Here is a 26,687-nt window from a genome sequence, read left to right on the forward strand (position 1 = left end):
TGTGCTATTTAGGCCTCTTCTGGTTGTCCCAGAGAACAACCCCTTCCATGAGGAACTAGAGAGCCATCTCCTGACTCCCAGAACACGTGCAGGTTTTCTCCACCCACAGCCTGCCCACCACTTCCTCTCCTGCATACACGGAGCAGGATGGGCTGGTTAAGGGTACAGCCTCCACCAGTAGTGTCTGGGCTCGAGCAGATGATGTATTCTTCCAGTGTCTTAGCTCCCACATCTGAAAAGCAGAGTGCATAAGAATACTACTCCTCAGAGCTCTAGGGCAAATTTTAAAAGGGTCTGAAGTATTTAGGACAATACCTGGAACATAATACGAGTTTAATAAATGTCAACTGTATCATCCACTTCTTGCCATAACCAGCCATTTCAGAAGGTCTGCTTACTCTCCAGCACACCCTAGGTTCCTCCCACAGCACACAATCAAGTCCTCTCCCCCAGTCAGCTTCACAGACATGGAACTTATGCAGTCACACGGGGCCCCACGCTTGGAGCCTGGCAGTTAGTTTAACACTCTGACTGTACCATTTTGAAACTGCTAGTAATTTTATCTTTGAACTTGCATTTTGTAAATGAAGTCTGGAGCAGCAGCGATCCACACGAGGTATGTGTCCACTGTGGTCTTCCCAGCCCACTCGCATGGGGCAGTCTCGGTGCCCCGTGAACACAGAATCCTGATGCCCTCACGATGTCTGGGAGGTGAGCAAAGCTCGTCAGGTACCAGGCAAGCAAGTTACATCTGCAGCTAAGTGGGACAACCCACGGGGCCAAGTTTCCTATTCCAAACAGAACATGTTCCGAATGCAAAAAAAAAAAAAAAAAGACAACAGCCAAGGAACCCTATCGTGTCTTTTCTTACTTGTTTTCCTTCCCTCTTTTAACTAACTGAAGACAGAGAAGAAAAGGGCAACCCAGAATTTATTTTCTTTGCAGTCCTTCTTAATTCATCTGTAAGTTAAAGATGGAGTATGGATAGAATGGGCATATATAAAGAAGCTAAGACATGGAAGCAACCTAAATGTCCATTGACAGAGGAATGGATAAAGAAGATGGTACATATGTATATGTATGGTACATATATACATATGAATGGTATGTACATATATGGTACATACATATAATGGGATATTACTCAGTCATCGGAAAGAATGGAACAATGTCACTTGCAGCAATATAGGTAGACCTAGAGATGATCATTCTCAGCGAAGTAAGACAAAGACAAATATCATATAATAGCACGTATTTGTGGAATCTAAAAAAATGATAAAAATGAACTTATTTACAGAACAGAACACACACAGACATAGAAAACAAATTTATGGTTCCCAAAGGGAAAAGGGATGGGAAGGGTAAATTAGGAGCTTGGGATTAGCAAAGTACTATACATAAAGCAAATAAGGTCCTCCTGTATAGCACAAGGAACTGTGTTTAGTATCTTGCAATAAATTATAATGGAAAGAATATATGTGTATGTATATTATAACTGAGTCATTTTTCTGTACACCAGAAACTAACACGACATTGCAAATCAACTACACTTCAATTAAAAAAAAAAAAATGTTGAGTCAGTTTTGTGCTGTTTCAACTGTTCTCCTGAGAACAAAACATATCTGCGTATGCAAACCACAAAGTATCCGCACATACTTGCTACAAAATACAGATTGAGTAATTGTGTCGATTTCACAATGAGTTAAATGCTCCTATATTTTCCCTTAAAACTAGCACTGCATGATCTAAAAATGAGCAGTGAAATTGATGCTAGTCATTTAAAATGCTTGTTTTCCTTTACTTAGAATGATATTAAATAGCAAATAAAAAATACCATAATCATTCCAAAGAGAGAACATGGAACAAAAGAGAGAGCTTTATATATTTTTGTCTTTAGTGTGGCACTTTTTTTTTTTCCTGCTTCTTGAATAAAGGGCTCTGCATTTTCATTTTCCACTGGGTCCTGCTAATAATACGGCTGGCAACCTCCTTTCTTTACTCCAGCTTCTCCCCAAATATCCACCCAGGACCTTCGACAGAAAGTCTCACCTGAACCAGTCTTCCTCACCAGCAACTACTTAGTAATTTATATTTATATATTTCTCATTGCACCTTGACTTTTAGCATTAACTTTAAGCATGGTATCTCCCTATTAAGTCTGTCTTTTCTCTGAAGGGCAGGGACAGACTTGACATTCTTATTTGACTGGCCATGAACCAGAATCACTGGGGCCCTCATAGCCAGAGTAAATTCCAGCAACTGACAATCAACAGAATCAAGAGCTCCAGGGTTGGGTAATTTGGTTGCACAGTGAACGTGAGAAGCAGCTGTGGAATGAATGAGTGAAAACCACTGGTTCTGGGGCCTACAATGTTACTTCTGGTTCCAGCACTTCATGGTGAAATCTGGTCCGTTCTGAACGGACCAGTTTAAGTGCAGCCCTGTTCAGTGAAAGCTCCCCATTTTTCCATTCCCACATACCCTTGTTTCTAAACCTGACATCAAGTTCCTTGGTTGTTGTTAGTCACCAAGTCGCGTCCAACCCCCATGGACTGTGGCCCGCCAGGCTTCTCTGTCCATAGGGTTTCCCAGACAAACGAGAGCAGGTTTCCATTTCCTTCTCCAGGGGATCTTCCCGACTCAGAGATCGAACCCACGTCTCCTGCTTGGCAGGCGGATTCTTTACCCCTGAGCCCCCTGGAAAGCCCTGAAGTTCCTTACCATATACTAATTACCTTAAATACTAATATAGTTTGAATTGAATTTTACTTCTCTGGTTAGACTCTGCTAACACTGAGGTCACAGCAGAGGGAGCCCAGGCTGGGATAAATGACGCTCTTGCTTCATCTTGAGAGCAAAATTTAAAGGAACATAAAAAAACTCAGTAGTTGAGAGACAATATTTTCATGCCATATTTTAAACATCAAAATGAATGCAACAAATTATCCAAGATGAACAGTGTATCAAAACGTTCAGTAGAGAGAGGCTTGGACCCTGTCTGGTACCACCGGCCTCATTGCTCCCAGTGTCCCCCCAGCCCGGCTGGGTGCTGTTTTATTTATCTTCTCACCCCGGCAGTTCATGAATACATGAATATATGAATGATTTGCTTCCTTGAGCCAAGTCACCAGCCTGAAATTTGTAGCCCCTTGGTAATGACGGTGGCTACGGTGAAGGGTGAGCCTAGGTCACGAGAACAGCTTTGGCGTGCCCTCTCAGATCAGAACATAGGACCCTGTGGTCTAAAATTTGAATATGACTTTCTGCCTTCAATCAAGTCCCTGTAAAATTCTCCTCCAATGTACCCCCTTGTGTAAAATTAGAAAAACAAACACCATGTCATGTTGGTAACCCTTCCTCACCATGACGCAGCCTGGAAGGCTCAGTGGGCTGATTTCCGATGGAATCACACTGTCTCAGTAACACTGCACCAACGTTGCCCTGGCCTGGGGCCTTCCCTGGAGGCCCAGTGGTGAAGACTCTGAGCTCCCAACACAGGGCACAGGGGATGATTGGTCCAGAAACTAAGATCCCACATGCCAGTGTGGCCAAAAAAATAAATAAAATTACCCTCACTTATTGTTATATAACATTGCTTCATTAATTGCTTGAATAATGCCACATTGTTTATTTAGCTTTCATTTACTCTTTATTTCAGAAGTTTCCAGGCCAAATGAGATCATAAAAACAAAGTCAGGGAACAAAGGGAAGCAACAGCTTTTATTATATTCCGTTCTCTGTATGATGTTTCCTACTTAAGAAGGAAGTGAGCTCCCAGTTATACTCGGGAAGAGGATGCAAATATAGGATAGATAAACATAAGGTCCTGTATAGGGAACTATATTCAATATCTTATGATAAACCATAATAGAAAAGAGTATAAAAAAGTGTTTAGATGTGTAAAACTGAATCACTTTGCTCCACAGCAAAAATTAAACAATATTTTACATCAACTATACTTCAATAAAATTAAAAAAAAAAAAAAGCCCCAGCGGATTAGAACCTAGCACCCACCTCCTGTCCTTTCAAAGCAGTTCTAGGGGCTCCAGGGCCCGGAGAAGACCAGGTGTCAACCGTGCTGGCCTCTCAGGGCAGGCTTTTCCCTCAGTGGCCAGCTTTTCGCCCACGGTTAGCCACCAGAGGGCCGCCTGTTTGGTTCAAATGGTGCAGACGCCACAGCTTTCCTCCAAACCAACCAAAACATCCCGGGCTGCTCTGGAGCAAAGCCCAGGAACTTCCCTGCAAAAGGAGAACAACTTCTCTCCGGCTACAAACCCTGCAAGTCCTAGGGTGCCGCCTTGTTCAGCGTGAAGAAAAAATAAAGCCCGGATTTCTTGCCAAGGACCGAGGGGGAAAGAAGGTCCTTGGAGTCTGAAAGGAGAGGTCCCTCCGTCTCGCCAGGGAACCCTGGGGTCTGCAACTCCCTCGAACGCTCAAACGCTGCGCCCCGGAGCAGGGCAGTTTCTGAATTCTTGACAGTTGTGTCAAGAGGCGACTGGTCCCTTTCCCCGGAAAGCTCACAAGAATTGGGACTAGAACACACGCCACTGGCTGCAGATTTAGAAAACTCTCCAATAAATCCTCGTTCAGACAGTGAGGCTAAAAAAAGTCAAAGCTCTGTCAAAACAGTTGGCTATGCTAATACATGTGTACACTGAATAATGAAGTCGGAATTATTTTAATATTATCTGTAAGAAAATCCTTATACCCTGTCGTCCAAATAGCTCTCTGGCAACTCGGGCTTCTGACCGATGACATTTTCGTTTCCTGGGTACCGAGAATTTTCACAAGCACGCTTCTAGCCCAGAACCGCAGAAGTCTGCTTCCTCTTCTCCCAGCCTGGACCCTCGGCCTTCAGGACTAGGGTGGGGGGTGGATTTTAGAAGTGCGTATCTGACTCGGGCAGGACTTTTCAAGAGTATAAATTATTTTTGTCTTCCGGGTTTTATTTGGACGTGTCCCGGGCAAAGACAAACGAGCCAGGCGGTCTTTCTGGAACCCGTGCGGGGTCTCCACCCCGCGCCGGGCTCCCAGGATGTGCGGGGTGATGCGGCGGGGGCGTCTCCCGCAAGCGCAAGCCAGGTATTTTCCAAAACTTCCAGCCCCGGGGTTGGCGATGGGGGGGGACCGCCAGACGCCCGGCGGGAGCGAGGCCCCAGGAGGAGCCAGAGCGCCGCGTCGGCCCCGACACGCGCCACAAGTGGTTTGGAGGAGCAGGGAGGAGCGCGGCGGCCGGGGCCCGGCGGAGCCCGAGCTTCTGGAAGTCACCCCTCCCGGCCCCGTGTCCCCGGCCCCCGTCCCTTCCTCTCTGCCGACTAGAGGAATGACGCCCAAGCCCGAACCTCCCTGCGCACGCAGCCGGGTGGGTGGACGCGCGGCCACCAAAACGGCCGCGACATCGCCGCCGGGGGAGGACTCCGGGGTGGAGGGCACGGCCCGGACGGGGCCCGGGGGCGCCCGCACCTGGGGCGGCAGGTGCGGAGGCGGTGAGCCGGGCGGCGCGGGCCGGGCGCGCGGGGCCGGGGGGCGCGGCGGACGCGTCGAGGGCGGGGGCGTCGGGGGCCGGCGGGCGCCCGGGGCGCGCGGCCGGGAGGCCATTTCCTCGCGGCGCCCCGGGAGGAGTCGGGCCGGCCTGCTCCGGGCCGCCGCCGCCGCGCGAGTCGGAGCGCCGGGCGGGCCGGAGGGGAAACCAGGTCACCGGCTGGCAGACGCGGCGCGGGCGCCGGGGCCGGAGGAGGGCAGCGGCCCGGAGCGGGCCGGGCGCGCGGGCCCGAGAGGCGGGGACTCGGCGGCCCGGCCGCGCTCGCCGCCCGCGCCTATAAAAGTGGAGCGGCCCCGGCGGGCGGCGCGGCCCCGGCCCGGCCGCCCCTCTCCGCCCGGGGAGTTGACATTTTGCAGGACGCGCTCCCGGGACCCCGCCGCCGGGAGGAGGGGGCGGAGGAGGGTGGAGACTGCGGGGCTCGGCCAAGGCGGGCGCGCGTCCTCGGGCGGGCGGCCGTGACGCGGCGGGGATTAACTTTGCATGAATAAGGCGAGTGCGCCGGGGAAGCGGCCCTCCTGCTCCGGGCTCGGGCAGCGCCCGCAGGCTGCCTCCCCCGGCGGGGGCGCCCCACCCGGCCGGCTCCAGCGCCCCGGTAATTCGGCGAGAGGACGGCGCGGAGGCGGGGGGTGTGGGGGCGACAGTCCCGGCTGTCCGGAGGGCGGGCGGGCGGGGGTGTCGCGGGAACCCCTCGGGGTGCGAGCGGCGACGCCGAGCGCGCGGGCGGGCGTGGGTGGGGTGTCAGCCGCCGGGCGCCCGCCGCGGGGAGGAGGTGCCCTCCGCCTCGGGCACCTTCGGGGAGCTGCGGCGTGGGCAGCGGCGGAGCGGGGCGGCTGGGGCCGCCGTGGCCCTCGGACCCCGAGCCCCGGCTGGTTGCCAGACTCCTTGTGACCCGGAGTTTGGCATCCTCGGCGCCGAACCCAGTGGAACTTTCCATGATGAGGAAGTTCTGTGACACAAGGGTTCGGAAAAGGTTGGCAGACAGCGGGGCTGAGGGGCGGGGGCGGGGGGGGGGGGCGGTGGAGCCGGTTTAAAGGGACGGCGGGTCCCCCAGCCCTCTTGTCTCCTGCCCCGGAGCTCCGGGCTTTGCAGGCGGCACGGACCCCGCGGGTGGCTTGCGCCGGTGCCCGCGCCTGGCGACTTGGCGTCTGCCCGCCTCCTCGGGGATTTGCGGCCGATTTCGCTCGCCTCCGGGTCGCGCTTCTTGCTTCGCTTCTCTTGACGCAGCATCTTCCCCTGGGCCGTCTGGAGTCGGTTCCGATCCGCGCAGCGGTGCCAGCCGCGCGCTCTCCCCCACCCCCGCCACCCCTCGGAGAAGGTCTCATTTGGGGAGTTTTTACTCCTGGTGGATGTGGTCCTTTTTATTTCCCGGCGACCATCATCAGGTTCTTACTAGTGTTGAATCTTAAGTCTTTTGATTTGTTTTCAGTGGAGGTGGGGTGAGTGTTTGAGGTCTGGAAGGTTCAATGTAGAATTTTCCCCAAATGGGAAATGTTCAAGGTGGGGTCTGGAATCACGACAGTTGATCAAGTGAAGCGAAGGAAGAGACAAGCGTTTACCTGAGCAGACACCCGCCCTTCTCACACACAGAATTTGTGAAGATTCAAACACTAAGCCTAGTAAATACATGAAACAAAGTCTTCCCTTTAGTGTGTTATTGATCCTTTTGATGCTTGCGAGAGTCAGTTTTAAAGACCTGTTTTGAAGTTCAAGAAATTAAGCATTCCTTGGATAGTGTATATAACAGCACAGCAGTTTTTAATAGTATCAGTATATTGGGTAATGTAGACCTTTGGGGGCAATAATTTTATATTATTTGACCTTTTAGTATGCATGTTTACATTGCAGTAATATGTAGCATGCTCTGGATTGCAAAGTAATACAAATTGCATGTTAGTCAAAATATTTCACCGGTTCATTCTGGATATTCACAGTGACAGATAGCTCCCTGATTCACTGCTGCTCGCCTCTCTGATTCTGAAACAAGGCAGGGACTAGGAAACACGAATGAAAAAGGTGTTTTGATGAAAGTTATTCTAAGCAGTGGATGTTTTCGGGAGTTTTCATGCCAGTTGCCTAAGCGTTTTAATTGACTTTAACAGCAATTCAATATCAAGCAACTTATTCGAGATGAGATATGTGAAGGCATTGGTGAACAGTCATTTATTATTTGTGCATGTTGAATAGATATCATCAGAATCTTATTCTTAATGAGTTTCAAAGTTTAATTGTATGTTGAAGTTGTGTCCTCTGCTAGTAAATGTGATTTGCTTCTAATTTTCAACAAGTGAAAGTAAATGATACTGAATTTAGCCATAGACTTTTCCTAAATAAAGCAATTCCTAGTGGCATTACAATGCAAATGCATAATTTTATTGACATTGAAAAATGATTTTTTATAAAGTAACTGACATTAAAAGAGAAATTAGCATTCCATTTCCCCCTCTTTAGACTCTTTGTAGCAAATTCTGCTCTAAGGGCGAATTAAGACTGATCTCTTTTAATTTAGCCACTTTGGGAAAAGGAGGTTTCTTGAACTTTCCTTCCCAATGGAGAACGTCATGGATCCTTTTCCTTTCCTGGGATTTTTGCAGTTGCTGAAACATGGCGTGTGGAGCCACAAATGATATTGCACATTTCCTTTTAGTATGCTCATCTTTTTGAAGGAAATCAGAAAAAAAAAGCTGACTGGTTTCTTGAGCTCCTTTTTGTCATTGCACTGTAAGACTATGTGTTGCTTCTTTTAAGAGCGTGTCCCTGATGTTGGAGCCAAGGTAGGCTCCCATTGCTTCTCAGAACCCTGGCCTTGTTTTTGCTTCCCTGTATCCCTCTTCCATGGTCTTATTTGGTATCTGAGTTGCTCCTTGTTGAGTACTTGTCTTCCCTGTCTAGAATATAGAGTCTATGAGAAAAAGGGTCTTGACTGCGTGTTTACTCATGATTCTCTAGCATCTTGACTGGTGCTTAGCACACAGTAGGTGCTGGATAAATCTTTGTTGAGTAAATAAATGGTTGTGCCCAAACCCCACATTCCCCAAAATACTTAAGTAAGCATCTCCGTGGGTATCAATGGAGTATGTCAAGATCTGTACCTGTGTACGTGCCATGTGGTTCAGCTTCTCTCTTTTGATATGAAAGCTAGCCCTGTTTTGTGTAGTGACAACTCAGAGTTATTTCTGTGAGTTCTTCCTGGGGGCATTTGCCTTGAGTACCTGGAAATCCTCAGCAACAGTTTGTCTTACACGTTACCTTCATTCCCTGAAGACACTGACCTTCAACTCCCTGGGTTTCAGCAGAATCTTTATGAGTTCCAGAGGCATTGTCAGTGCTGAGAGTGAGATTCCAGGGAACAGACATCACTGGATGATAGCAATGCCTTCTCACTCAGCAGGTTCTGGCAGTGCCTTTGGCCTTGGCAGCCCCAAGGGGACCAAGGGCGTGTGGTGGTGTCGCTGGTCTGCAAAAGTAGCTGTTGGGGAAGGGGCGAATGGGACTGTCAAGACCCAGCACACGATACCCTTGCTGGTAGATTAGGCAATGCCCTGGGCCGCTACCCTACTTGTAAGTTAAGTCAGTCAACCTCTTCCCTGTCTCCTTGCCCCATTTCATAAACAGATTCTGATCCTGATAATTATGGGAAATATTGCACTATCAGAGTTTCCAAGTGACGGAGGTGTGATACCCAAGGGGGAGTCTTCAAATTAGCTATTCATGGAAACTCTTGTGACAGTTGGGACTAAAAGGAAATTACAATGGATGGTTCTGGTCATTTATTTTTATTTATAGAGTATTGACTTTCAGAAACGTGTGTCAGTAAATGCATAGTAAAAAAAAAAAAAAAATCCCACAAAGTGATGAGACCAGTAAAAATGATAAAGGAAGAGAGATCAAAGTCTTAGGCGTAAATTTTTTTTTTAATTTTTTTATTAGTTGGAGGCTAATTACTTCACCACATTTCAGTGGGTTTTGTCATACATTGATATGAATCAGCCATAGATTTACACTTATTCCCCATCCCGATCCCGCCTCCCACCTCCCTTTAGGCGTAAATTGAAATAAGTGCTTATTGCTTTTCAGTGTTTAATTTAGCTCTGAATTTCTGTGTCCAAGTTAGCAGGAAAAAAGGGGGGCAGGGGGCCACTGAGGTGGCAAGTGTGTACAGAACCTGTAAGGATAAATCAGATAACATTTGTAGAGGGCTTACCTCTACGTGCGTGCCAACTAGTTATAATCCCATGAAATAGCACGTCATGTAACTTGAACTTCATTTCTACAGAAAATGAAGTAAAGTTATTTATATGGTAAAGTCTTTTGTCAACCGGCAAGAGAAAAAAAGATGCAGAAAGTATAGTAACGGAAAATCACCTAGTGGGACTTTAGCTTTGGGGGCCTGAGCTCCCGTGGCTCAGTGGTGGAGATTTTGGACGCTGTCTCCAGTGCAGAAATAGAGCTCAGAAAAGCTAGAGGAATGAATGGTTAACATGTTCTTTAGGCTGACTTTCTCAAATGTCCAGTGTCTCAGCCAAGCTTTTAAACTGGAGCAGGCTGAGAGGATGGTTCAGGTCCAGGTACTGGAAAATGACCCTGCGGCCATAAACCTCTCTCAGCAGGTGGCCCTGATGCTTGGTGCTTTAGTCTGTATTCCCAGGTGGTGCAGTGACAAAGAATCTGCCTGCCAGTTTAGGAGACACAAGAGACGCAGGTTCCATCCCTGGGTGGGGAAGATCCCCTGGAGTAGGAAATGGCAACCCACTCCAGTATTCTTGCCTGGAGCATCCCATGGACAGAGGAGCCCGGCGGGCTACACTCCATGGCGTTGCCAAGAGTCAGACGTGACTAAGCGCACGCGCACGCACTGTGTAGTTATCGACCTGCAGGACAGTTTGTTTGTTTATGTCTGTTTCATCTCTGTCTTCCCCTCTGAACGGTGATGATGGGCTGTGGGTTTCCTCATCCTTGACTCAGTGCATCTAGCCAAGGCTTTGAAACCTGGGCTCAGGGAGACACTCCTTTGGAAGAAGGAATGGGAGGGGGAGAAGGGAAGATGTTTCTCTTTCCTGTCTGATACTGTATCCGGTGTCATCTTCTGACTTAGTTTTGCTCAAGTGAATGTTTGCTGCCTGGCTTACATTATACGTCCGTATCACAGCAGAGAATTTTGCTAGAAGGGCTTATTCTCTTGCCTGAGCTGGTTAAACAATAGATGGCAGGTTAACTTCCTGCTTTATTTAAATTCATTTCAATTATCTGATTTGATTTCTCTTTCAGGCTACAAAGATTTATGTACCTACTGTGTGCCTGGCCCCTCTGGTTGCTCTGCAGCTCAGCATGTAGGCTAGTGAACTGTGAGACACTAGACAGATGTTAATGCAGAGAAATTCTGAAATGGTCTCCACTGTGATGGAACGGAATGCCTGTCGGGGTCCCTCACATGGCCCCCCTAGATGAAATAAACTTCTTTTAATCTGAGGAGGTGATGGTTTTCTGAGGTTTGCCACCCATGTGTATTAGTGTAAACTGCACCACGATTCACCCAGGACTCTCTTGGGATTCATGTGGTCTGGGATTGAATACGTTTAGGCTGCTGCATCTCTGATTAAGGATGCTCACTCTCCACCTTAAGGGCCTAAAGTGTTAGTCAGTTGTGGCATTTAGGCCAGTGGGCGAGAGGGGGAATGTCTGCATCACCGAGTCACAAATAGTATTTCCACGTCTTCTCAGGAATCTGCCCAACTGACAGCTAGAATCGTGATCCACATTTAATGCTAATGTTGTTTGGTCCATACTGTCCTAATTTCAAGGCACTTTGGAGACTTTATGTCCTGGCGGCTCTTCTTCTGTGGCACTATTTTTACTGAGTGAGAAGCTGAGCTCTGCTATGAACTTAAGTATCCTTTTCAAGTGACAAGTCAGGAGACCCAGGAGTTAGGATCCAGGAGCTCGACTCTTTCCCAGGAAGCATACTATAGCTTTTCCTTCATGACAGAGGCTCTAACATAAACATATTCATGTACTGATATGGATGTGTGTATACAGTGCATACAGAATATTTGTATTATTTTCATTTTGTAGATAACTGTATAGTAATATGTATAATAACATATGCATGTATGTGTGTTCATGCGTGTGTGTGTGTGAGTGTATGCCAAAAGTGGACTGTAGGTGGGGCACATATAACAATTAGGAAAAGACTGAGCTGAACTAATTACTCAACTTCCTAGTTCTAAAAAAAAAAAAAAAAGAGCTTTCAGGTATCATGGCTTCTCTTCCATGATCAAGAATGCAGGGTTTTTTTCAGAAAGTCATGAATGATGAGCTGATGAAAGCAAAAGCTTGGACAAAGACACGCTGCATACAGGTGTATCTTCTTCATTTGAGAAGTATGCTCTCTGACTCCTCTGGAGGCCCAGGAGTGTCTGAATTGAGGGGAGTGGAGAAGACAGTCCTTGTTTGGGTGGCAGACTGTATGATCGTGGCCTTCAGAGCCCGTTGCATCTTCTGACCCTTGTGACGTAGGTTGCTCAGTGGTTCCCAGGAAGGTCCTGATACATTCCTCCTTCCTCTTGTTTGTCTTGAGACTGTTTCCCCAGATTTCAGCCCTGGTTGTTCAGAACAGCTGCTCACCCGTTCATGATTGAGGTTAGCGATCATGAGCTTCTTGGGTTAGGGTCAGCATTTTCTGTTTTCTCTCCCACCTGCATCAGTGTCTCCCCACCTGCAAGTCCGTACTCGCAGAGGCTCCTCTGACAAGTCTGTGTCCTGTTCTCACAAACAGCGAGAAAGGCACTGCTCGTCTCTGACTTCAGCCGTGGTTCCCATGGCGAGAAATGCTACCGCCATGCTGATGTCCCCAGCTGCAGATCCTGTCATCAGTTTCCGTCCTCCTCCGCACTGCTGAGTGTTTGGGGACATCCTCGTCTGATTTTACTTTCTGCTGGGTACTCTGTGGGAGGTCCTCAGTTTAACAACTTAAGGCAAGTGTTTTCAGAGCCCGCTTTTCATGCTTGTGTACAAGGACAGTGTGTACCAAAACTTATTTGATCAGCATATTCTGTGTGTGTGTGTGTAAAACCACAGTTGGCCAACGTTGGATGCAAAAGGTTGTGAGGAATAATTCATGGTCCTTGCACTTAAAAATTAGCCCCATCTGCTTTAGAGCATGAGAACCCACCCCAGTATTCCTGCCTGGAGAATCCCCTGGACAGAGGAGCCTGGGGAGCTGTAGTCCATGGGGTTGCAAAGAGTCGGATACGGCTGAGGCGGTTTAGCAGGCAGGCTTTAACTTCTGCTACGTTTTTAAATTAACACTGTTTATTTTTGGCTGTGGTGGGTCTTTGTTGCTGCCGGGACTTTCTCTGGCGGTGGCGAGCGGGGGCCATGCTCTGGTTCCCACGTGCAGGCTGCTCACTGCGCTGGCTTCTCTTGGTGCAGAGACACGGGCTGCAGGTGCCCGGGCTCAGAGGTCATGGCTCTCTGGCCGGAGAGCACGCGGTCAGTGGTTACTCCTCTGCACGTCGGCTCTTCCGGGATCGCGGATCAAACCCGTGTCTTCTGCACTGGCAGGCCGATTATTTACCACTGAGCCACCAGGGAAGCCCCTTCGACTACATTTTATGACAAGTGATCACTCACAGTGAACCTTTATGCTCTTCTGTAGAAAAATCTATCAGTTTGTATTCAATAGCAATTAATGCTGCCATTGTGATGATGTAAAAATTAGGCTAAATTGCTGTTACTTTAAAAATGTTATAACCAGAAAATATCTTTTCTTGACTTCAGTTCTGGTGTTTCGATATATTAATTGACTCCAGGCAGAGAATGGTTTATTCCTGCCTTATATGTTTTTGTTTACGTTTTTGAATTTCACCTAAGATTCATTGTAATTTTTCCTCCCTATTTTACTCTCAGCATCTGGAAATCTAGAATAATATATTTATAGCTGAATTGTAGTTACAACAGGAGGAAGCATACGGTTGTATATCCTTATATTATTTGTGTGTGTGTGTGTTTTTTAAAGATACCAGGGGAACCTTATACAGGAAATCTTTCAAAAAAACAATCTAAATTATGGCCTGTGTGATGAACATATCAATTCATCCTGTAGTGTAGTACCTGTGAGGGACTCTTGAAAAAATAACCCTAGGCCTTTGGCTTGCTAATGTGATCTCACACTACAGATTCATACATGTGAGGTATTGCTAAGGCGAAGGCATCCTCTGGAATGTACTCTATATGAATTCATTTACTGTTAATTAAAAATGTGTTTTCTGATTTATTTTTATTTCAGGTGCCACAGAAACCAAGCCTTAAAATAATAAACTTGTTTCTTTTCTCCTGAAATCTGTCCCTTCCTCAGTCCAGCCCTCTATCTCTACATCCACCCCCACCCACGCACCCATCCATCCATTAATCCCTCACTCCTGCATTCATCCGTCCACCCATCCATCCTGTATGCACTGGGCATCTGCTGGGTAGGTACCAGGCTCTGTGGCAGGTTCCAAGACCCCATGGTGAACCTTTAAAAATCCTTGCTACAGAGATGCTCAGTCTCCTGGGTCGATCTACAGGCATTAATTTAGCATAGAGCAGTGTTTCTCAGCCTCTGGATCATTGACATTTGGGACTGAACAATGCTTTCCTATGAGGAGCTGCACTATGTATCATAGGATATTTAGCAGCTTCACCCGCCTCTTACCCAGCTAGGTACTTGCAGCCATGAAAAATGTCTCCAGGTATTGCCAGATGTCTCATGGGAGCAAAATCACCTGCACTGAAAACCACTGGTGTGTAATTAAGAACCTGGCTAAGAGTGGTGATGTGTGGCTTTATATCTTGTCTTCCCCTGACTTTGTTTCTTGTGCCCCTGTCTCCTCTATAACACAGTCAAGATTAAATGAAACAATGTAGCACTTGACCTGCAGTGAGGTGTTAAATATTAACTTCTCCCAGCAGTGGTAGAATTAATGCTTCAACAGTTACAATCAGTTACAATATAGATAAGTTCTGTGATGGAGAGAGTCCAGTATGGGGGTGGGGACCAGTAGTCTGGAGTGGAGAGAGGTCTAGGAGTGGGGAAACCATATGCAAATGTATGAAATGGGATAAAAGTATGAAACATTTGGGGATTGGAAGGAGCTTAGTTGGACATGCAGAGGACAGAAAATGAGGCCATGGGGGCAGGTGGAAGCCACATGATGAAGGCTTTCCAAGCCAAATAAGGAAAGTGGGTTTTATCTTGACTCATGAAGAGACTAAGGGTCAGGGTATGAGAGTTTATTCTGAAAGGGTTTTTGGAATAGGTCTTGAGTGGGACAGAGACTGGACATGGTGAGCCCAGTGAAAGGTTCTAGACTAATACACTGACATGAGGGTAGCTGCTAGAGCAGGCAGTTATATGTTGCTGTGAAGTCTTGGGGAACAGATTTCACTTTCTCCAAGATGTGGCAAATTTTTAACATTTAATTCCAATAAGGAATATTTTTAGCAAGCTGGCTCTACGTTTGGGGGAATTTCAAGTTTAATTTGAAAGCAGATTACATGATAGGTTCTCTATAAAGTATTTTCAAATGAAGCTTAATTTAAAAACTATCTTACAGCCTATTTGTTGCTCAATATTACTCAAGGGTTCCACTGCTATTAAGTGTTGATTTTCTGATAGGGATTTCATTACTTTAATGATCAAAATTAGAGATGGGTGGAGAGTATGAATCAGTGAATGAATGAACGATAATGACCTTATGGAAATACCACTTAATTTAGAATAAAAATATTTTGGACAAGTCTCTTCACTTATCTGAGCTTTAATTTCCTTAGTCATGAAATAGAGTAGGTGAATTAGGCAATTTCAAAGTTATTCTTTATCTGGGCATTATCAGGATTAAGTTCTTCATATGCAAATTTTAATTTTCAAAAATATTGCAAATATTTTACAAGGACAACCCTTGTAAGTCAAGGACAGCGTTACCTAGGGTAATATGAAGACAATCATTTCTTTTCCTTCTATATGTCCTTAGCATGATACTTCTTATCATTGGTTGGTCTTATTTCTTAGTAACCCGAAACAGATCTTCTACAAATACTTTGCATAATAAGCCATTATATTAAATATTTTCAGCTTTTCAGGACTACTCTGAGAGTCCTACTTTTCAGTTCTACTCTGCAGTGGAAAAGCAGCCCTAGATGGTATGTAAATAGTCATGGCTCTATACCAATAAAGCTTTATTTACAAAAACAGTGCCTTGTAATTTGCTGACACCTACTATCCCAGCAGGAGTCCAATAGAATTATAAAGTGAACCACATAGGTACTTTAAAATCTTCTAGTAGCCACATTATAAATTAGTAAAAAAGCAACCAGTGTGTTTTGATTTCAACAGTATATTTTATTTCATCTAATATATTAAAAAATTACTGACATAATATGAAATAATAATGAGACTTTAACTTTTTTTGTATTAAACCTTCAGTATCTGGTATATATTTTACACTTGTAGCAGATCTCAGCCTCAGCTAGCCACATTTCACATTTTCAATTGCCATTGGTGGCCAGTAGCTGCTAGAATTGGGCTGTACAATTTTAGCCCTAAAAAGCTATGGTTCTATCAAATTCCATGCAAAAAGAAACTGCATTATTTCAAGTGATTGAGACACTTACCTTTTCTCGGCACATGTGTTGGTTAGGAAAACATCAGGCTTTGAAATAAAAAAACGGGCAGGGGCTAAAGAAAGTAAAATTGTATCTTTCACCCACTTGAAGTTGAAGATTGCTGTTTCCAATTCACTGGGAGCTCTGCTCTTGTGTGAATTTCGGAGACTCCCGATTTCCTGGGTCTTGGTCCCTCCATCTCCAGCTCAAGGCTTCCAAGGTTACGTCTTCGGTGCGTCAGACCCCTAGAAGGGAAGAGACGGTGCAGAAGCACACCCGGCCTCTTCCCTGCCTCGGCTTGGAACGGACACATTTCCACCCGCGAGAGCTATCACAGGCCCCCACCTGGTGAAGCGGCGGGGGGACACACAGCCCGCCTCCCGGATGCCCCTGGGCTGGGGGCGGGGAGCCGTCTGCCCCTCTCTGCCACTCTGTTTTCTGTTCTTGGGAGGCTCTCCTCAGAGCACTGCGTTGGTGCTTTTGGAGGCGTTGGCACGTGGTGGAAACATCTCCTTAGTGACGAGGTAACCCGCGCCTGGGTTTTAGTGCAGGATTGCCCTCCTTGCTGACCCCGTTCTGTTTTCTCCCTTCCTGCTCACTCTGACGGGGTCACTTCTAATCTGCCTGCACCCGCCTTTTCCTTTGAGTCTTTGACTGTCATCTTGAACTTCTTGATAAATCTGTATGGGTCAAAATATGCACATAGTGTTGGGAGTTTACTGATCAAGCCTGGTGTAACTGGCACATTACTGATGACGCTGATATATTTAACAATTTTTTTTATTGGAGAAGAGTTGCTTAGAATACTGTATTAGTTTCTGCTGTACCGCAAAGTAAATCAGCCTTAAATAAACATGTGGACTTCCTCAGTGGCTCAGATGGTAAAGAGTCTGCCTGCAAAGCAGAAGACCTGGGTTCAATCCCCAGATCAGGAAGATCTCCTGGAGAAGGCAATGGCAACCCTCTCCAGTGTTCTTGCCTGGAGAATTCCGTGGACAGAGGAGCCTGGCGGGACTGGGCTACAGTCCATGGGGTCACAAGGAGTTGAAAACAGCTAAGTGACGGACACACATGCATACATATATCCACTCTTTCTTGGATTTCCTTCGCCCTTAGGTCACCACGGAGCCCTGAGTCGAGTTCCCTCTGCTGTACAGGAGGGCCTCATTTATGCTGCTATTTTTTAAAGGAAACTAAAATGTAAAGTAGAGCTATCAGGAAGCAGAGGGCAGAGCTGATTCTTGGTGTGTTGACAGAGGAATTGAAGCCATTTTTCCTGGAATCATTTTACAGAGCTTTAGACAGTTTAAATAAATGACTCATTACATAATATCGTGACTAAAAATAGCAAGTTTCCTAGTATTTATTCTATTTATCATTCCTTACTACAATGGAGAAGCCCAATTTTTTTTAGTCAAAAAGGATATTTGCTTGTTTTCTTCCCAAATTATAGATGTATTGATGTGTTTGATCAGATATTCAGCCAGTTCTGTAGAAATGCATCTGGTGAAGGAAGTGGAAGAGAGAAATGAATAATAAAAGTGAGGTCAGTGAAAAGAGCAAAGAAGCTCTTTCCTTCTAACTGTGCATATTTTACCTTTTTGAAAACTTATCATTTAATTATTATTAAAATATCTTATTCTGAGGGTAAGGGGACCAGTACTTTATTAAGAAATAAGACCAACCAGTGATCAGAGGTATCATGCTAAGGACATGGAAAAGGTAAAAAAGAATTGTTTGCCTTTATATTACCCTAAGCAGGGCTGTCTTTGATGGCACAGTCTATTTTTGTGAAATATTTTTCAGTGGTCACGAAAATTAAAACTTGGAATATGAAGAAGTTAATCCTGATAAGTGCCTCTCAAGTACAGAATCCAGCTAATACTTTTTTTTAATTGAAATATAGTTGATTTACAAGGCTGGGTTAATTCCTACTGTGCAGTAAAGTGATTACATTATATATATGTCTTTTAAATATTCTTTTCCATTGTGGTTTATCATAGGATATTGAGTGTAGCTCCCTGTGCTACAGTAGGACCTTATTATTTATCCATCTATACAGTAGCTTGCATCTGCCAATCCCAAACTCCCAATCCATGCCTCACCCGACCCCATCCCTCTTGGCAACCACGGTCTGCTCTCTACCGCAGGGCTTCTGTCTCTGTCTCATAGATAGGTTCATTTGTGCCATTCTCTTGATTCCGCATGTAAGTGACATCATGTGGTGTTTGGCTTTCTGTTTCTGACTTACTTCACTTAGCCTGATAATCTCTGGTTGCATCCATGTTTCCGCAAATGGCATTAGTCCATTCTTTTTTATGGCCAAGCAGTTATTCCATCATACGTATGTATGGCATCTTCTTTATCCTTTCCTCTGAAGGTGAATATGTAGGTTGTTTCTGTGTCTTGGCTACTGTGAACAGTGCTGCTTTTGGGGTGCATGTGTCTTTTTGAATCCAGCTAATTCTTGCTATCCCGTCATAAGAAAGAACTACCTCTCTCAGTCATTCCCCCCACCCCCCGGTTACTGCCCCTCACCGGGATCCCTGGGGCAAAGCATCGCCTGCAGTGCGGGCGCCAGTCATGTCTTATTTTAAAGTCCTGTCACAGAGCAGGTAGGAGAGACGTTCCCCTTCTCTTAGAGACAAAGTGCGAATTGCAGGGAGGGTGGAAACGGGGGGTCCGGGCTCCTGGCCTGGTTGAGAGCTGGGATGCTGGAGGGAGACCCAGAGTTACGAGTGGAGGGATGGCATCACTCAGGCGTTGAGTTGGATGCCCAGCTTTGCCACCTTCTAGCTTGCAGTCTCTCTGACAAGTTACTTAACCACTTTGAACTCCAGTCACCCCATCTGTACAATAAAAACAGTATTGATTCTTACTTCACAGCCTTGTTGAGGACGCTAAATGAGATCGTGGTTATGAACTGTGTTGCCAGTCCACAGTGCCTGGGAGGGCGCGGTACATGGGGAAACAGTCTTATCGTTATCTTATTATTTCAGAAGTCGTAAAATTGATTGTGTTACGTCAACCTGCACCCTAGAAGTATGGAGCCTGATTGTTCCAAAGGCAGGAAATCAAATTTCCTTGATCATTTTGTATTATTATTCTTTTTTCAGTTTTTAAATCATTAGGATGCATTTACTGGTAACACTCTCCTTTTTATAGTGAAAGTGTCCGTCACTCAGTCATGTCTAATTCTTTGCAACCCCATGGACTTTAGCCAGCCAGGTTGCTTCATCCATGGGATTTTCCAGGCAAGAATACTGGAGTGGGTTGCCATTTTCTTCTCCACTTTTTAGAGATGTCCTGGCATTTTTCAGCCTCAAGAGATATTTTCTTGGTCAGTCATTGAACTCAGGGAACCCTCAGTGTTTGCATAAAATAAAATTAATAGATGATCAGTTACCTTCCCAGGGCTCCAGCCTCTTGAACACAAAGTTGGTTCTCCCACTTGGACTGAGTGTGATGCTGAAGCTGACTATCTTACTGACTTTTTTTTTTCATAGCATCTACCCTTGCTTCTTGCTCTGATGCTTTTCCGCTGTCCACAGTCAAACTTCTGTCTCTTGTTTGTATGTGCAAATCATGTCCACCTCTTTGCAACCCCACAGACCGTAGCCTGTCGGGCTCCTCTGTCCGTGGGATTTTCCAGGCAAGAATACTGGAGTGGGTTGCCATTTCCTTCTCCAGAGGATCTTCCCAACCCAGGAATGGAACTTGGGACTGCTGCACTGTAGGTGGATTCTCTTCCATCTGAGCCACCAGGGAAGCCCTCTGTTCCTTACAGTCTAGTATATATTTTTTACTGCTTCTGTTTCAACCCAGCTTCCAAACATCCTTCATTCAGGTAGCTCCCCAGGCCTGCCCTGGTTCATTAGGATTGTGATCCAAATGATCTCTGCTATTTCCTTTCTGAAACATATCGCTTTAATGACAGCTTCCTTCAACCCTTTGTCCAAAGGTAATAGTACATGTTAAGTCTCTTACTATATGGATTTCTTCGCTGTTCAGTGCCCAGACCTCACACTGGTCGAGGAGGTGGCTATTTCTCTGCTGGATTTGAAGTTCTAAGAGGGCAGGGGCTGTGTGCTAAACAAGTTTAGTGGAGTCTAGATGGCAGGCTCAGAAGGTAGGTGCTGAGTAATGCTGCCCCGCTGTTTTGACCAACCACATGCAGGCTGTTTTTGTATAATTAGGATGAATCTAATTTTAAAATGAACAACCGTGTGTCCTCAGATGAACCAGAATATACACTTACAAGGCGCTGCTGTCCTGCATTATAAATAAGGGAATAGATTGCCCGGCAGAAAAGCTCTGCTGTTCTTTTCCCTTTTTTAAAGAAAAGAGAAAGGAGGAAAGAAAAAAAAGCTCTACACAGCTAAGAACTGAGATAGAAGATCTTCCCGTCCCCCTCACCTATGCTGGCAAGAAATCAGGGCCCCAAAGTGGATGTTCTCAGCAAAGATGAAACCCAGTCGACACCCACAATCGGAGAAGAGTGGCTTCAGAGGACTCGGAAAGAGTCATCCTTAAGAATGGCTTCCTGTGGACAGACCCTGAGCTGCACGCCCGTCCTCAGTGACCGTGGGACCCCCTCAGGGGAGGGCTCGGGTCCCCGCAGAGTTGGAGTCCTTGGAAGGTGTCGGGTGCATCGCTGACTACCGGCCTGTTGCTGGTGTGGGGAGCCCCTTGATACACTGCCGCCATCACGTCCCTCAAACTCCGAGCATTTTCTTGAGCTTTCTTAGCATCTCGGGATGCCCACTGCAGGGAAGATGAGTGATTTAACATCGCCCAGAGGGGGTTTACAGTTCACGTCTCTCCTTTGTCTCGCTTGGGTTTGAAATGGCTTTTCTGTGTTGCTGTTCCATGGTTTTCAGTCCCCCTGGTAATCTACCCAAGTTCATTTGAACCGCGGCCGCCCTTGTTTTCAGCTTCGCCTGTTCCCGGCACTAGAGTGACACCTCCCTCCCAGAGTCAAGTGTTACTTATTTAAGTTCTTGCAGAGGTTTGACTTCAGGGGCACTTGAGACTCATAGGAATTGTGCTTGGGTTCCCTGCCAGCCTCGAGCTAACGATGTGGGAGAGACTGGAATGTACTTGGCACGAGCCGCGTTTCTGATGGTCTGAAAGGAGTAGGTCTAGAGCCTGTGGCTCAGTGGATCCCAGGATTCTGTTCTCAGGACCTGGGGATGGGAAGGTCGGACCCTCTGAGAGAGGGTGACTGAGAAATCAGAGATTTCCCACATCCAAGGAGCCTGAGGATCAAGTCACTGACACCTCAGTGTCCCTTCAAAAGACTTGCCATTAAGAGTTTGGGTTCCCCAGAAGCAGACCCTGAGATGAGAATTGAAATGCAACTTGTTTTAGGGGGACGGTGAAGAAAGCACCCATATGAGAGTGGGGAAAGGGGGCCAGGACACGAATAGCCGCCACTGAGGGGGTGTTACCAAACAAGTCACCACCTTGGGCACACTGCAGAAGCCCCGGGGACAGTGTGAAGCGGGCCTCCTGGTTACCCAACCCAGAGGCATGGGGCCGGGCCTTATTCACCCAGACCTGCCAAGCATTGGTGCGGGACTGCCTGCAGAGGCAGTTGATTTCCTGGCATTTCAGGACTGCCACTTGGGCAGCCAAGAGCAGACCTCGAGGCAAAGGAATGCAGTTTCTGGCAGTTGGAAGCCAAGCCAGGGCGCTGACTCTCGCTGCCGCTCCCGGGGCGGAGTCAGCACCTGCCCCTGGTGAGCCTTTCTCGCCAGAGGCGCGTCACCCTGCGGGGCCGCCTGGGGCGCGAGTTCCCCTACCCCCACCCCCAGGATGGCTGGCTTCTCTCCAGCCTGCGCTTGGGAAGAGTCGTAGACCGCCTTGAGCGGGAGCAGCGGAACCGAGCCCCCTGGCGATTGGTTGGGGATCCAGTGGAGGGGGGCAGCCGACACTGGACCCCCTTCCTTGAGCTCACCTCCCTCCATGCTGACTCCCTTCTTTCCCGCCCCACTGCCCGAAATAGCCCAGTGCGCCTGCTGAGTGCCTTCTCTTTTCTAGTAGCTTCTCCTCTGGCTCCTGTCAGGCCTACCTTTGTGCCCCTGGGTCATGGTCTCAACGTGGGCACCGCAGACATCTGGGGGCCTCCCGTTCTTTGCTGTAGGGGCTGCCCTGAGCTTTGTAGGACGTTGGGCAGCTTCCCTACCCTCTACCCACTGGAGGCCCTCATCACTCCACTCCTGAGTGGTGATGGTGAAAAATGTCTCCAGATCCTGAATGCCAGTTGTCCCCTGGGAGGCAATAGTGGCCCATCCCCCTTGAAAACCACTGCCTTAGACCTCAGTTCCATCCCTCACCCCCCGTCTCCCCCAAACTCCATGTTGATTGTCATTACCCTTCATTAAGATGCTGCTCCTCAGGGAGTGGGAAGAGGCACCTGCAGTCAGCTGCCTCTTCCGCCTGCCGCCCCATTCCCCAGGGGTCAGGGATCGCTGCCCTGTCTGTCTGTCTGTCTCTCTATCTCTTTTGCCTCCCTTCCCCTCCCTTCTCCCCTTCCACATCGTGAATATGTGTGATTTGGAAGATGCCATTCTTCATTTCTGCCTCCCTCTTATTAAAGCACCCTGCTCTATTCAATAAAGCAAATGCTGTAATGAAAACTCCACTAATAAAGTAAGATGTCGCATTTAAAAAAATCATCCTCATACGTTCATGTTTTTAATCACATGTGTATGTGCCAGGTACACGCTTGGGTGCAGTGGGTGAGCCCACTCCCTTGTCCCTCCAGACAGGTGCACAAAATGATTCCACAAAAGACAGCCTCACCAAAGTTAAGACTGTTTTCATCTTATCAATACACATATCCTCCGAATTCTGGAGGCTGGAAGTGCAGAAAGCTGGTGACCATCAGTGTTTCCTAGTGTGGGGATTCTAACTCCATGGCTTAGAATTAGGAAATCATGCTTTGAACGCCAGGATTTCCTGCTGTCACATTCAGAAGTATGAGTGTGTCCGCCTTGATGAGCAGGTTACACAGTTTAACAAGTGCCTGAAACGAAAGGTCAGTAAGTCACACTCTTATTGGGCAGTGTCATCTTTGCTGCCCCTGCTTTGTTGAGACAGACAAAGTAGTTGTACACAGTTTGGGGTGATCCCATCCAGGGGGCTTCCCAGCAGTCACCAAAAGAGTGGCCTTGTCCCTGCTCGTTTTGGCTGAGGTTGATTCTGGAGGAAGGACAGAAGAGTCCAGATCACAGAGGAGGAGATGCTGGAAGTGTAAGGGGGCCTCCTGTGCCGTGAATGTAGCTCCCCCCCTCCCGCTTGGAGGCAGCAGGGCTGTGGGGTGGTGGGGAGGTGTTGCACACCATCCTGATCCTCTGCACCCCCTCTTCTTAGCCTGCTACCCCCAGACTGGTCCAGCCATACCTTCACAGGTACAAAGGCAGAATCGCGCACCCCAGTCCTGCCCAAGCAGACGCTGCATTTCAGCAAGGCCCCCGGGGGCTCACTGCAGTAGGAGAGGAACTTTTGTTCTACCTGCATCTTGTCTGTGAAAACACATGGGGTGCAAGCGTAGAAAAGAGTTACAGGGTAACCCTGGTGGGTATTGACTAACTCGTTATACCTAGTCTGTTGTTTTTCAGACTTGATAATCAACACGTTAGTGGGCTGTGAATCCACATAATGAGTCACAAGCAACAAAAGTTGTAAGTAAAACAGACTAGAAGAGAATGTCTTAGAGGAAGCCACAGTCTTCATAACATCTATTTCATTAAAAAAAAATACAGACACACGCCCCACCTTTATATGTATGTTCTGATAGGTGAATCAAACAAATAAACCCTCCTAAAATGAATGTATCACTTTATATATGTAGATCAGTGTTGTAAAAACTAAAATCTAACATATGCGTCTGATGAAATGTGGTCTCTTGACTCTTCCCCAGAGATAGTGAGATTACATTCCCTAAATCAGATTCCTGAACGAGTATAGCCTATAGGAATGGTAAAGTGATCTCAGTTGCATGTCCATGACAATAGTATTTACATTTCACACTCAAGTCCAAAAAACAATGCTCTATCAGAGAATAATACCTCAAAATCTTGAAAAAGACTCCAAAGACAAGCTTGCTTTAAATCAAGAAAAGACAGCTGTAGAGTGATGGAAGGACATCCCTTAACTGGAAGGGAATAATTTAGAGCCCCAAAGGAACTCCCCAGGTTATGAGAGGCACAGGGTGTCTCAAAAGTGGCAGTTAAATGTCAGCATCTTCAGGAGTGTGACTGCTACACACTTACAAAAAATGGTCTGGAGGTTTAATCATTTCCATCTCTTCAACACTCATTTAGCTACACAGAAGTTGAAAAGTTAATTTTTACTTTATTGTTTCAGGCATTTGCCAGTTTCCATTAGAGAGACTGAAAAAAAAATTCAAGTTGAAAATCTTATTGTTCATAGAATTGCTTTCTTAATTTCATTTTCAGATTGTTTATTGCTACCATATAAATATACAATGGATTGGCGGGGGCGGGGGGGACGGGAAATCTACTTTGCAAAAGCCACAAAGCTCCATGAATGTCCAAGAGAGGGAGATAATGAAGCTTTCCAGAGCTTTCTTGTGTGAGTTGTGTAGCATTAATCCCTCTGAAGATGTTAAAGACCCTGGGAGGAGGAAGGCAAGCTTGTCACTCTGGGAGCACCAGTTGGTGTGAGACTGCGGCGCAGAGACCGTGAGAGTCGGGATTCCGCACATGTGGGGAGACCTGTCCTGGGCCAGGCCGGCTCTGTGAAGGGGGGTGCTCGGGGCAGGGTGGGCCGCGCTCACAGGGCCTGCTTCATCTCCCCGACTCAGGGCCTCCGCCGGGCCCTGAGTCCCAGGGGGGCCTGCGGGGCGGATCCTGAACCTCCCCTGCATCCTTCCAGGCCCATTCCCACCTTCTTCCTCAGCCGCGGGGCCTCTGACTTTGCCGCAAAGATTACATACCCCAGTGGTGCCTTAGAAGAACTCCACGGAGCCACCAAAGCATCGTTCCACGAAGCAGGATTTTAAATACGCTTTGAAGGAGCCATTGAGGGTGTTCTTTTCATTTTCTTCTGTAATAAGTCTGTCAACTCTACAGACACCTTCTTTATTAAAACTGAAAACAAAAAATGATGGTGTCCATTTTCTTTAAGAATGCTGTGTTTGGGTGGAAATTTTGAAAAATAATTTTATGTGCTGTAAAAGGTGAGAAAATTCGTGCTCCATCTCTAACTGGGTGTTGGGGTTAAAGTAGGTGGTTTTGCTCATTTTTAAAAACTATCCTGTTTCTTTGTTCCAAAACTTTTTCGCTAGTACACAGCTCTTTGAGAATATATATATATATGTGCATATATATATATGTTCAAATTATATAATTTGAGTATATATGAGCATATGTATTTTGAGCATATGTTGAATATATCTTAAATATATATCATTGGAAACCACAATGAGAAAGGATATTACAGATATCATAAATGGTAGCACTTTATGACAATCTCTTACATTTTATTTCTGAATGGAATAAATTGCAATTCCTCAACACTGTGGTTTGATGTTTTTCCATATATTGTATTTTTACTTAAAAAATAAAACATGAATTTGAATAATATGAACTTGAAGATATTCATATTTGTCATAATGTATTGTTTGCAATTTTTTGCTTGTTTGAAAAGAAATCTGATATTTCAGGCCCTCCTTGTTGCATGATGGTTAGAATTGTATAAAGTAGCACTGTTGCCCTCAAGACTAATGAGAACATGACAAATTTTGAGGTCCGTGCCAAAAGAACATTTTGTTTTTAGAACATTAGCTGTAGAAAACCACATATTAGTGTCATGGTTTTCCTGTGTGATTTATCATAGATGTTGTGTGTTTTTCAGTTGAAAAGCACAGTTCATTGTATTAAGTCATTCTTCTATCCATAGCATTTTAGACAGGTTTCATATATACCATTTTCAAATTAGTAAGAAAGGTAAAGGTTTCAGCACACCCTGGTCTGATACAGATCCACATGGTTGAATCAGCCGTGCCCATCTGTAAGTGTCTGAGGCTTTGATCCCCTCACTGTACCTGTGAAGTATCAAAGAATTTTTGCTGGATGTATTTGAATTACTGTAGCCTTCTCTTTTTCACATAAGAAACCCTAACTATAAGAGCAGCTGTTAATCCTACCAGTTCTAGTAGATCTGCCCCAGAGTCAAGGTCAAGTAGTTCTGTGCCAATTCAAATAGGTTTTGGTGACTGACGTGTTTGAGCTTGGTAGTAGTGTTGTGATTGATTAGTAATATCTGTTGTGGGCTAATGTTTAGGAGTAATGACCTGAGTATCAGATATTTTTTTTATCCTGTGCCCATACCTAAGGAGGATTAAATCTGCAAAACATTGTCCCATTGTGTTGCCTTGGGCTTTAGTCTCCCTTCCACGGAGACTGTACTTGTTTTAAAGACTTGTTCATTTTCTAGTCAATGGTAAATGAGAAAACTCATTTGTAAGTCAGGG

The 26,687-nt window shown here is 46.3% G+C and overlaps 2 protein-coding genes across 6 annotated transcripts in view; one reads left to right on the forward strand and one right to left on the reverse strand.

The window, feature by feature from the left end:
* Positions 1–4,901: 4,901 nt before the first annotated feature.
* THRB (thyroid hormone receptor beta) overlaps positions 4,902–26,687 on the forward strand; it is a 416,152-nt gene continuing 394,366 nt past the window's right edge. Inside the window, exon 1 of one of the 5 annotated variants that reach the window (XM_043454461.1) lies at positions 4,902–5,082. The gene's annotated coding sequence lies outside the window, so the exon portion shown is untranslated. Of the gene's footprint in view, positions 5,083–5,138; positions 5,363–5,455; positions 5,476–5,853; positions 6,135–6,404; positions 6,513–26,687 lie in introns of those variants that run through there. The other 4 variants (XM_043454460.1, XM_043454464.1, XM_043454459.1 and 1 more) reach the window with 4 other exon arrangements.
* On the reverse strand, positions 6,013–6,864 carry LOC122432424 (basic proline-rich protein-like). The gene has a single exon (XM_043454328.1). It carries the CDS (start codon positions 6,862–6,864, stop codon positions 6,013–6,015), a length of 852 nt encoding a protein of 283 aa, XP_043310263.1.

Source organism: Cervus canadensis, chromosome 31 (assembly GCF_019320065.1).
Source record: "Cervus canadensis isolate Bull #8, Minnesota chromosome 31, ASM1932006v1, whole genome shotgun sequence".
Lineage (NCBI taxonomy): Eukaryota > Metazoa > Chordata > Mammalia > Artiodactyla > Cervidae > Cervus > Cervus canadensis.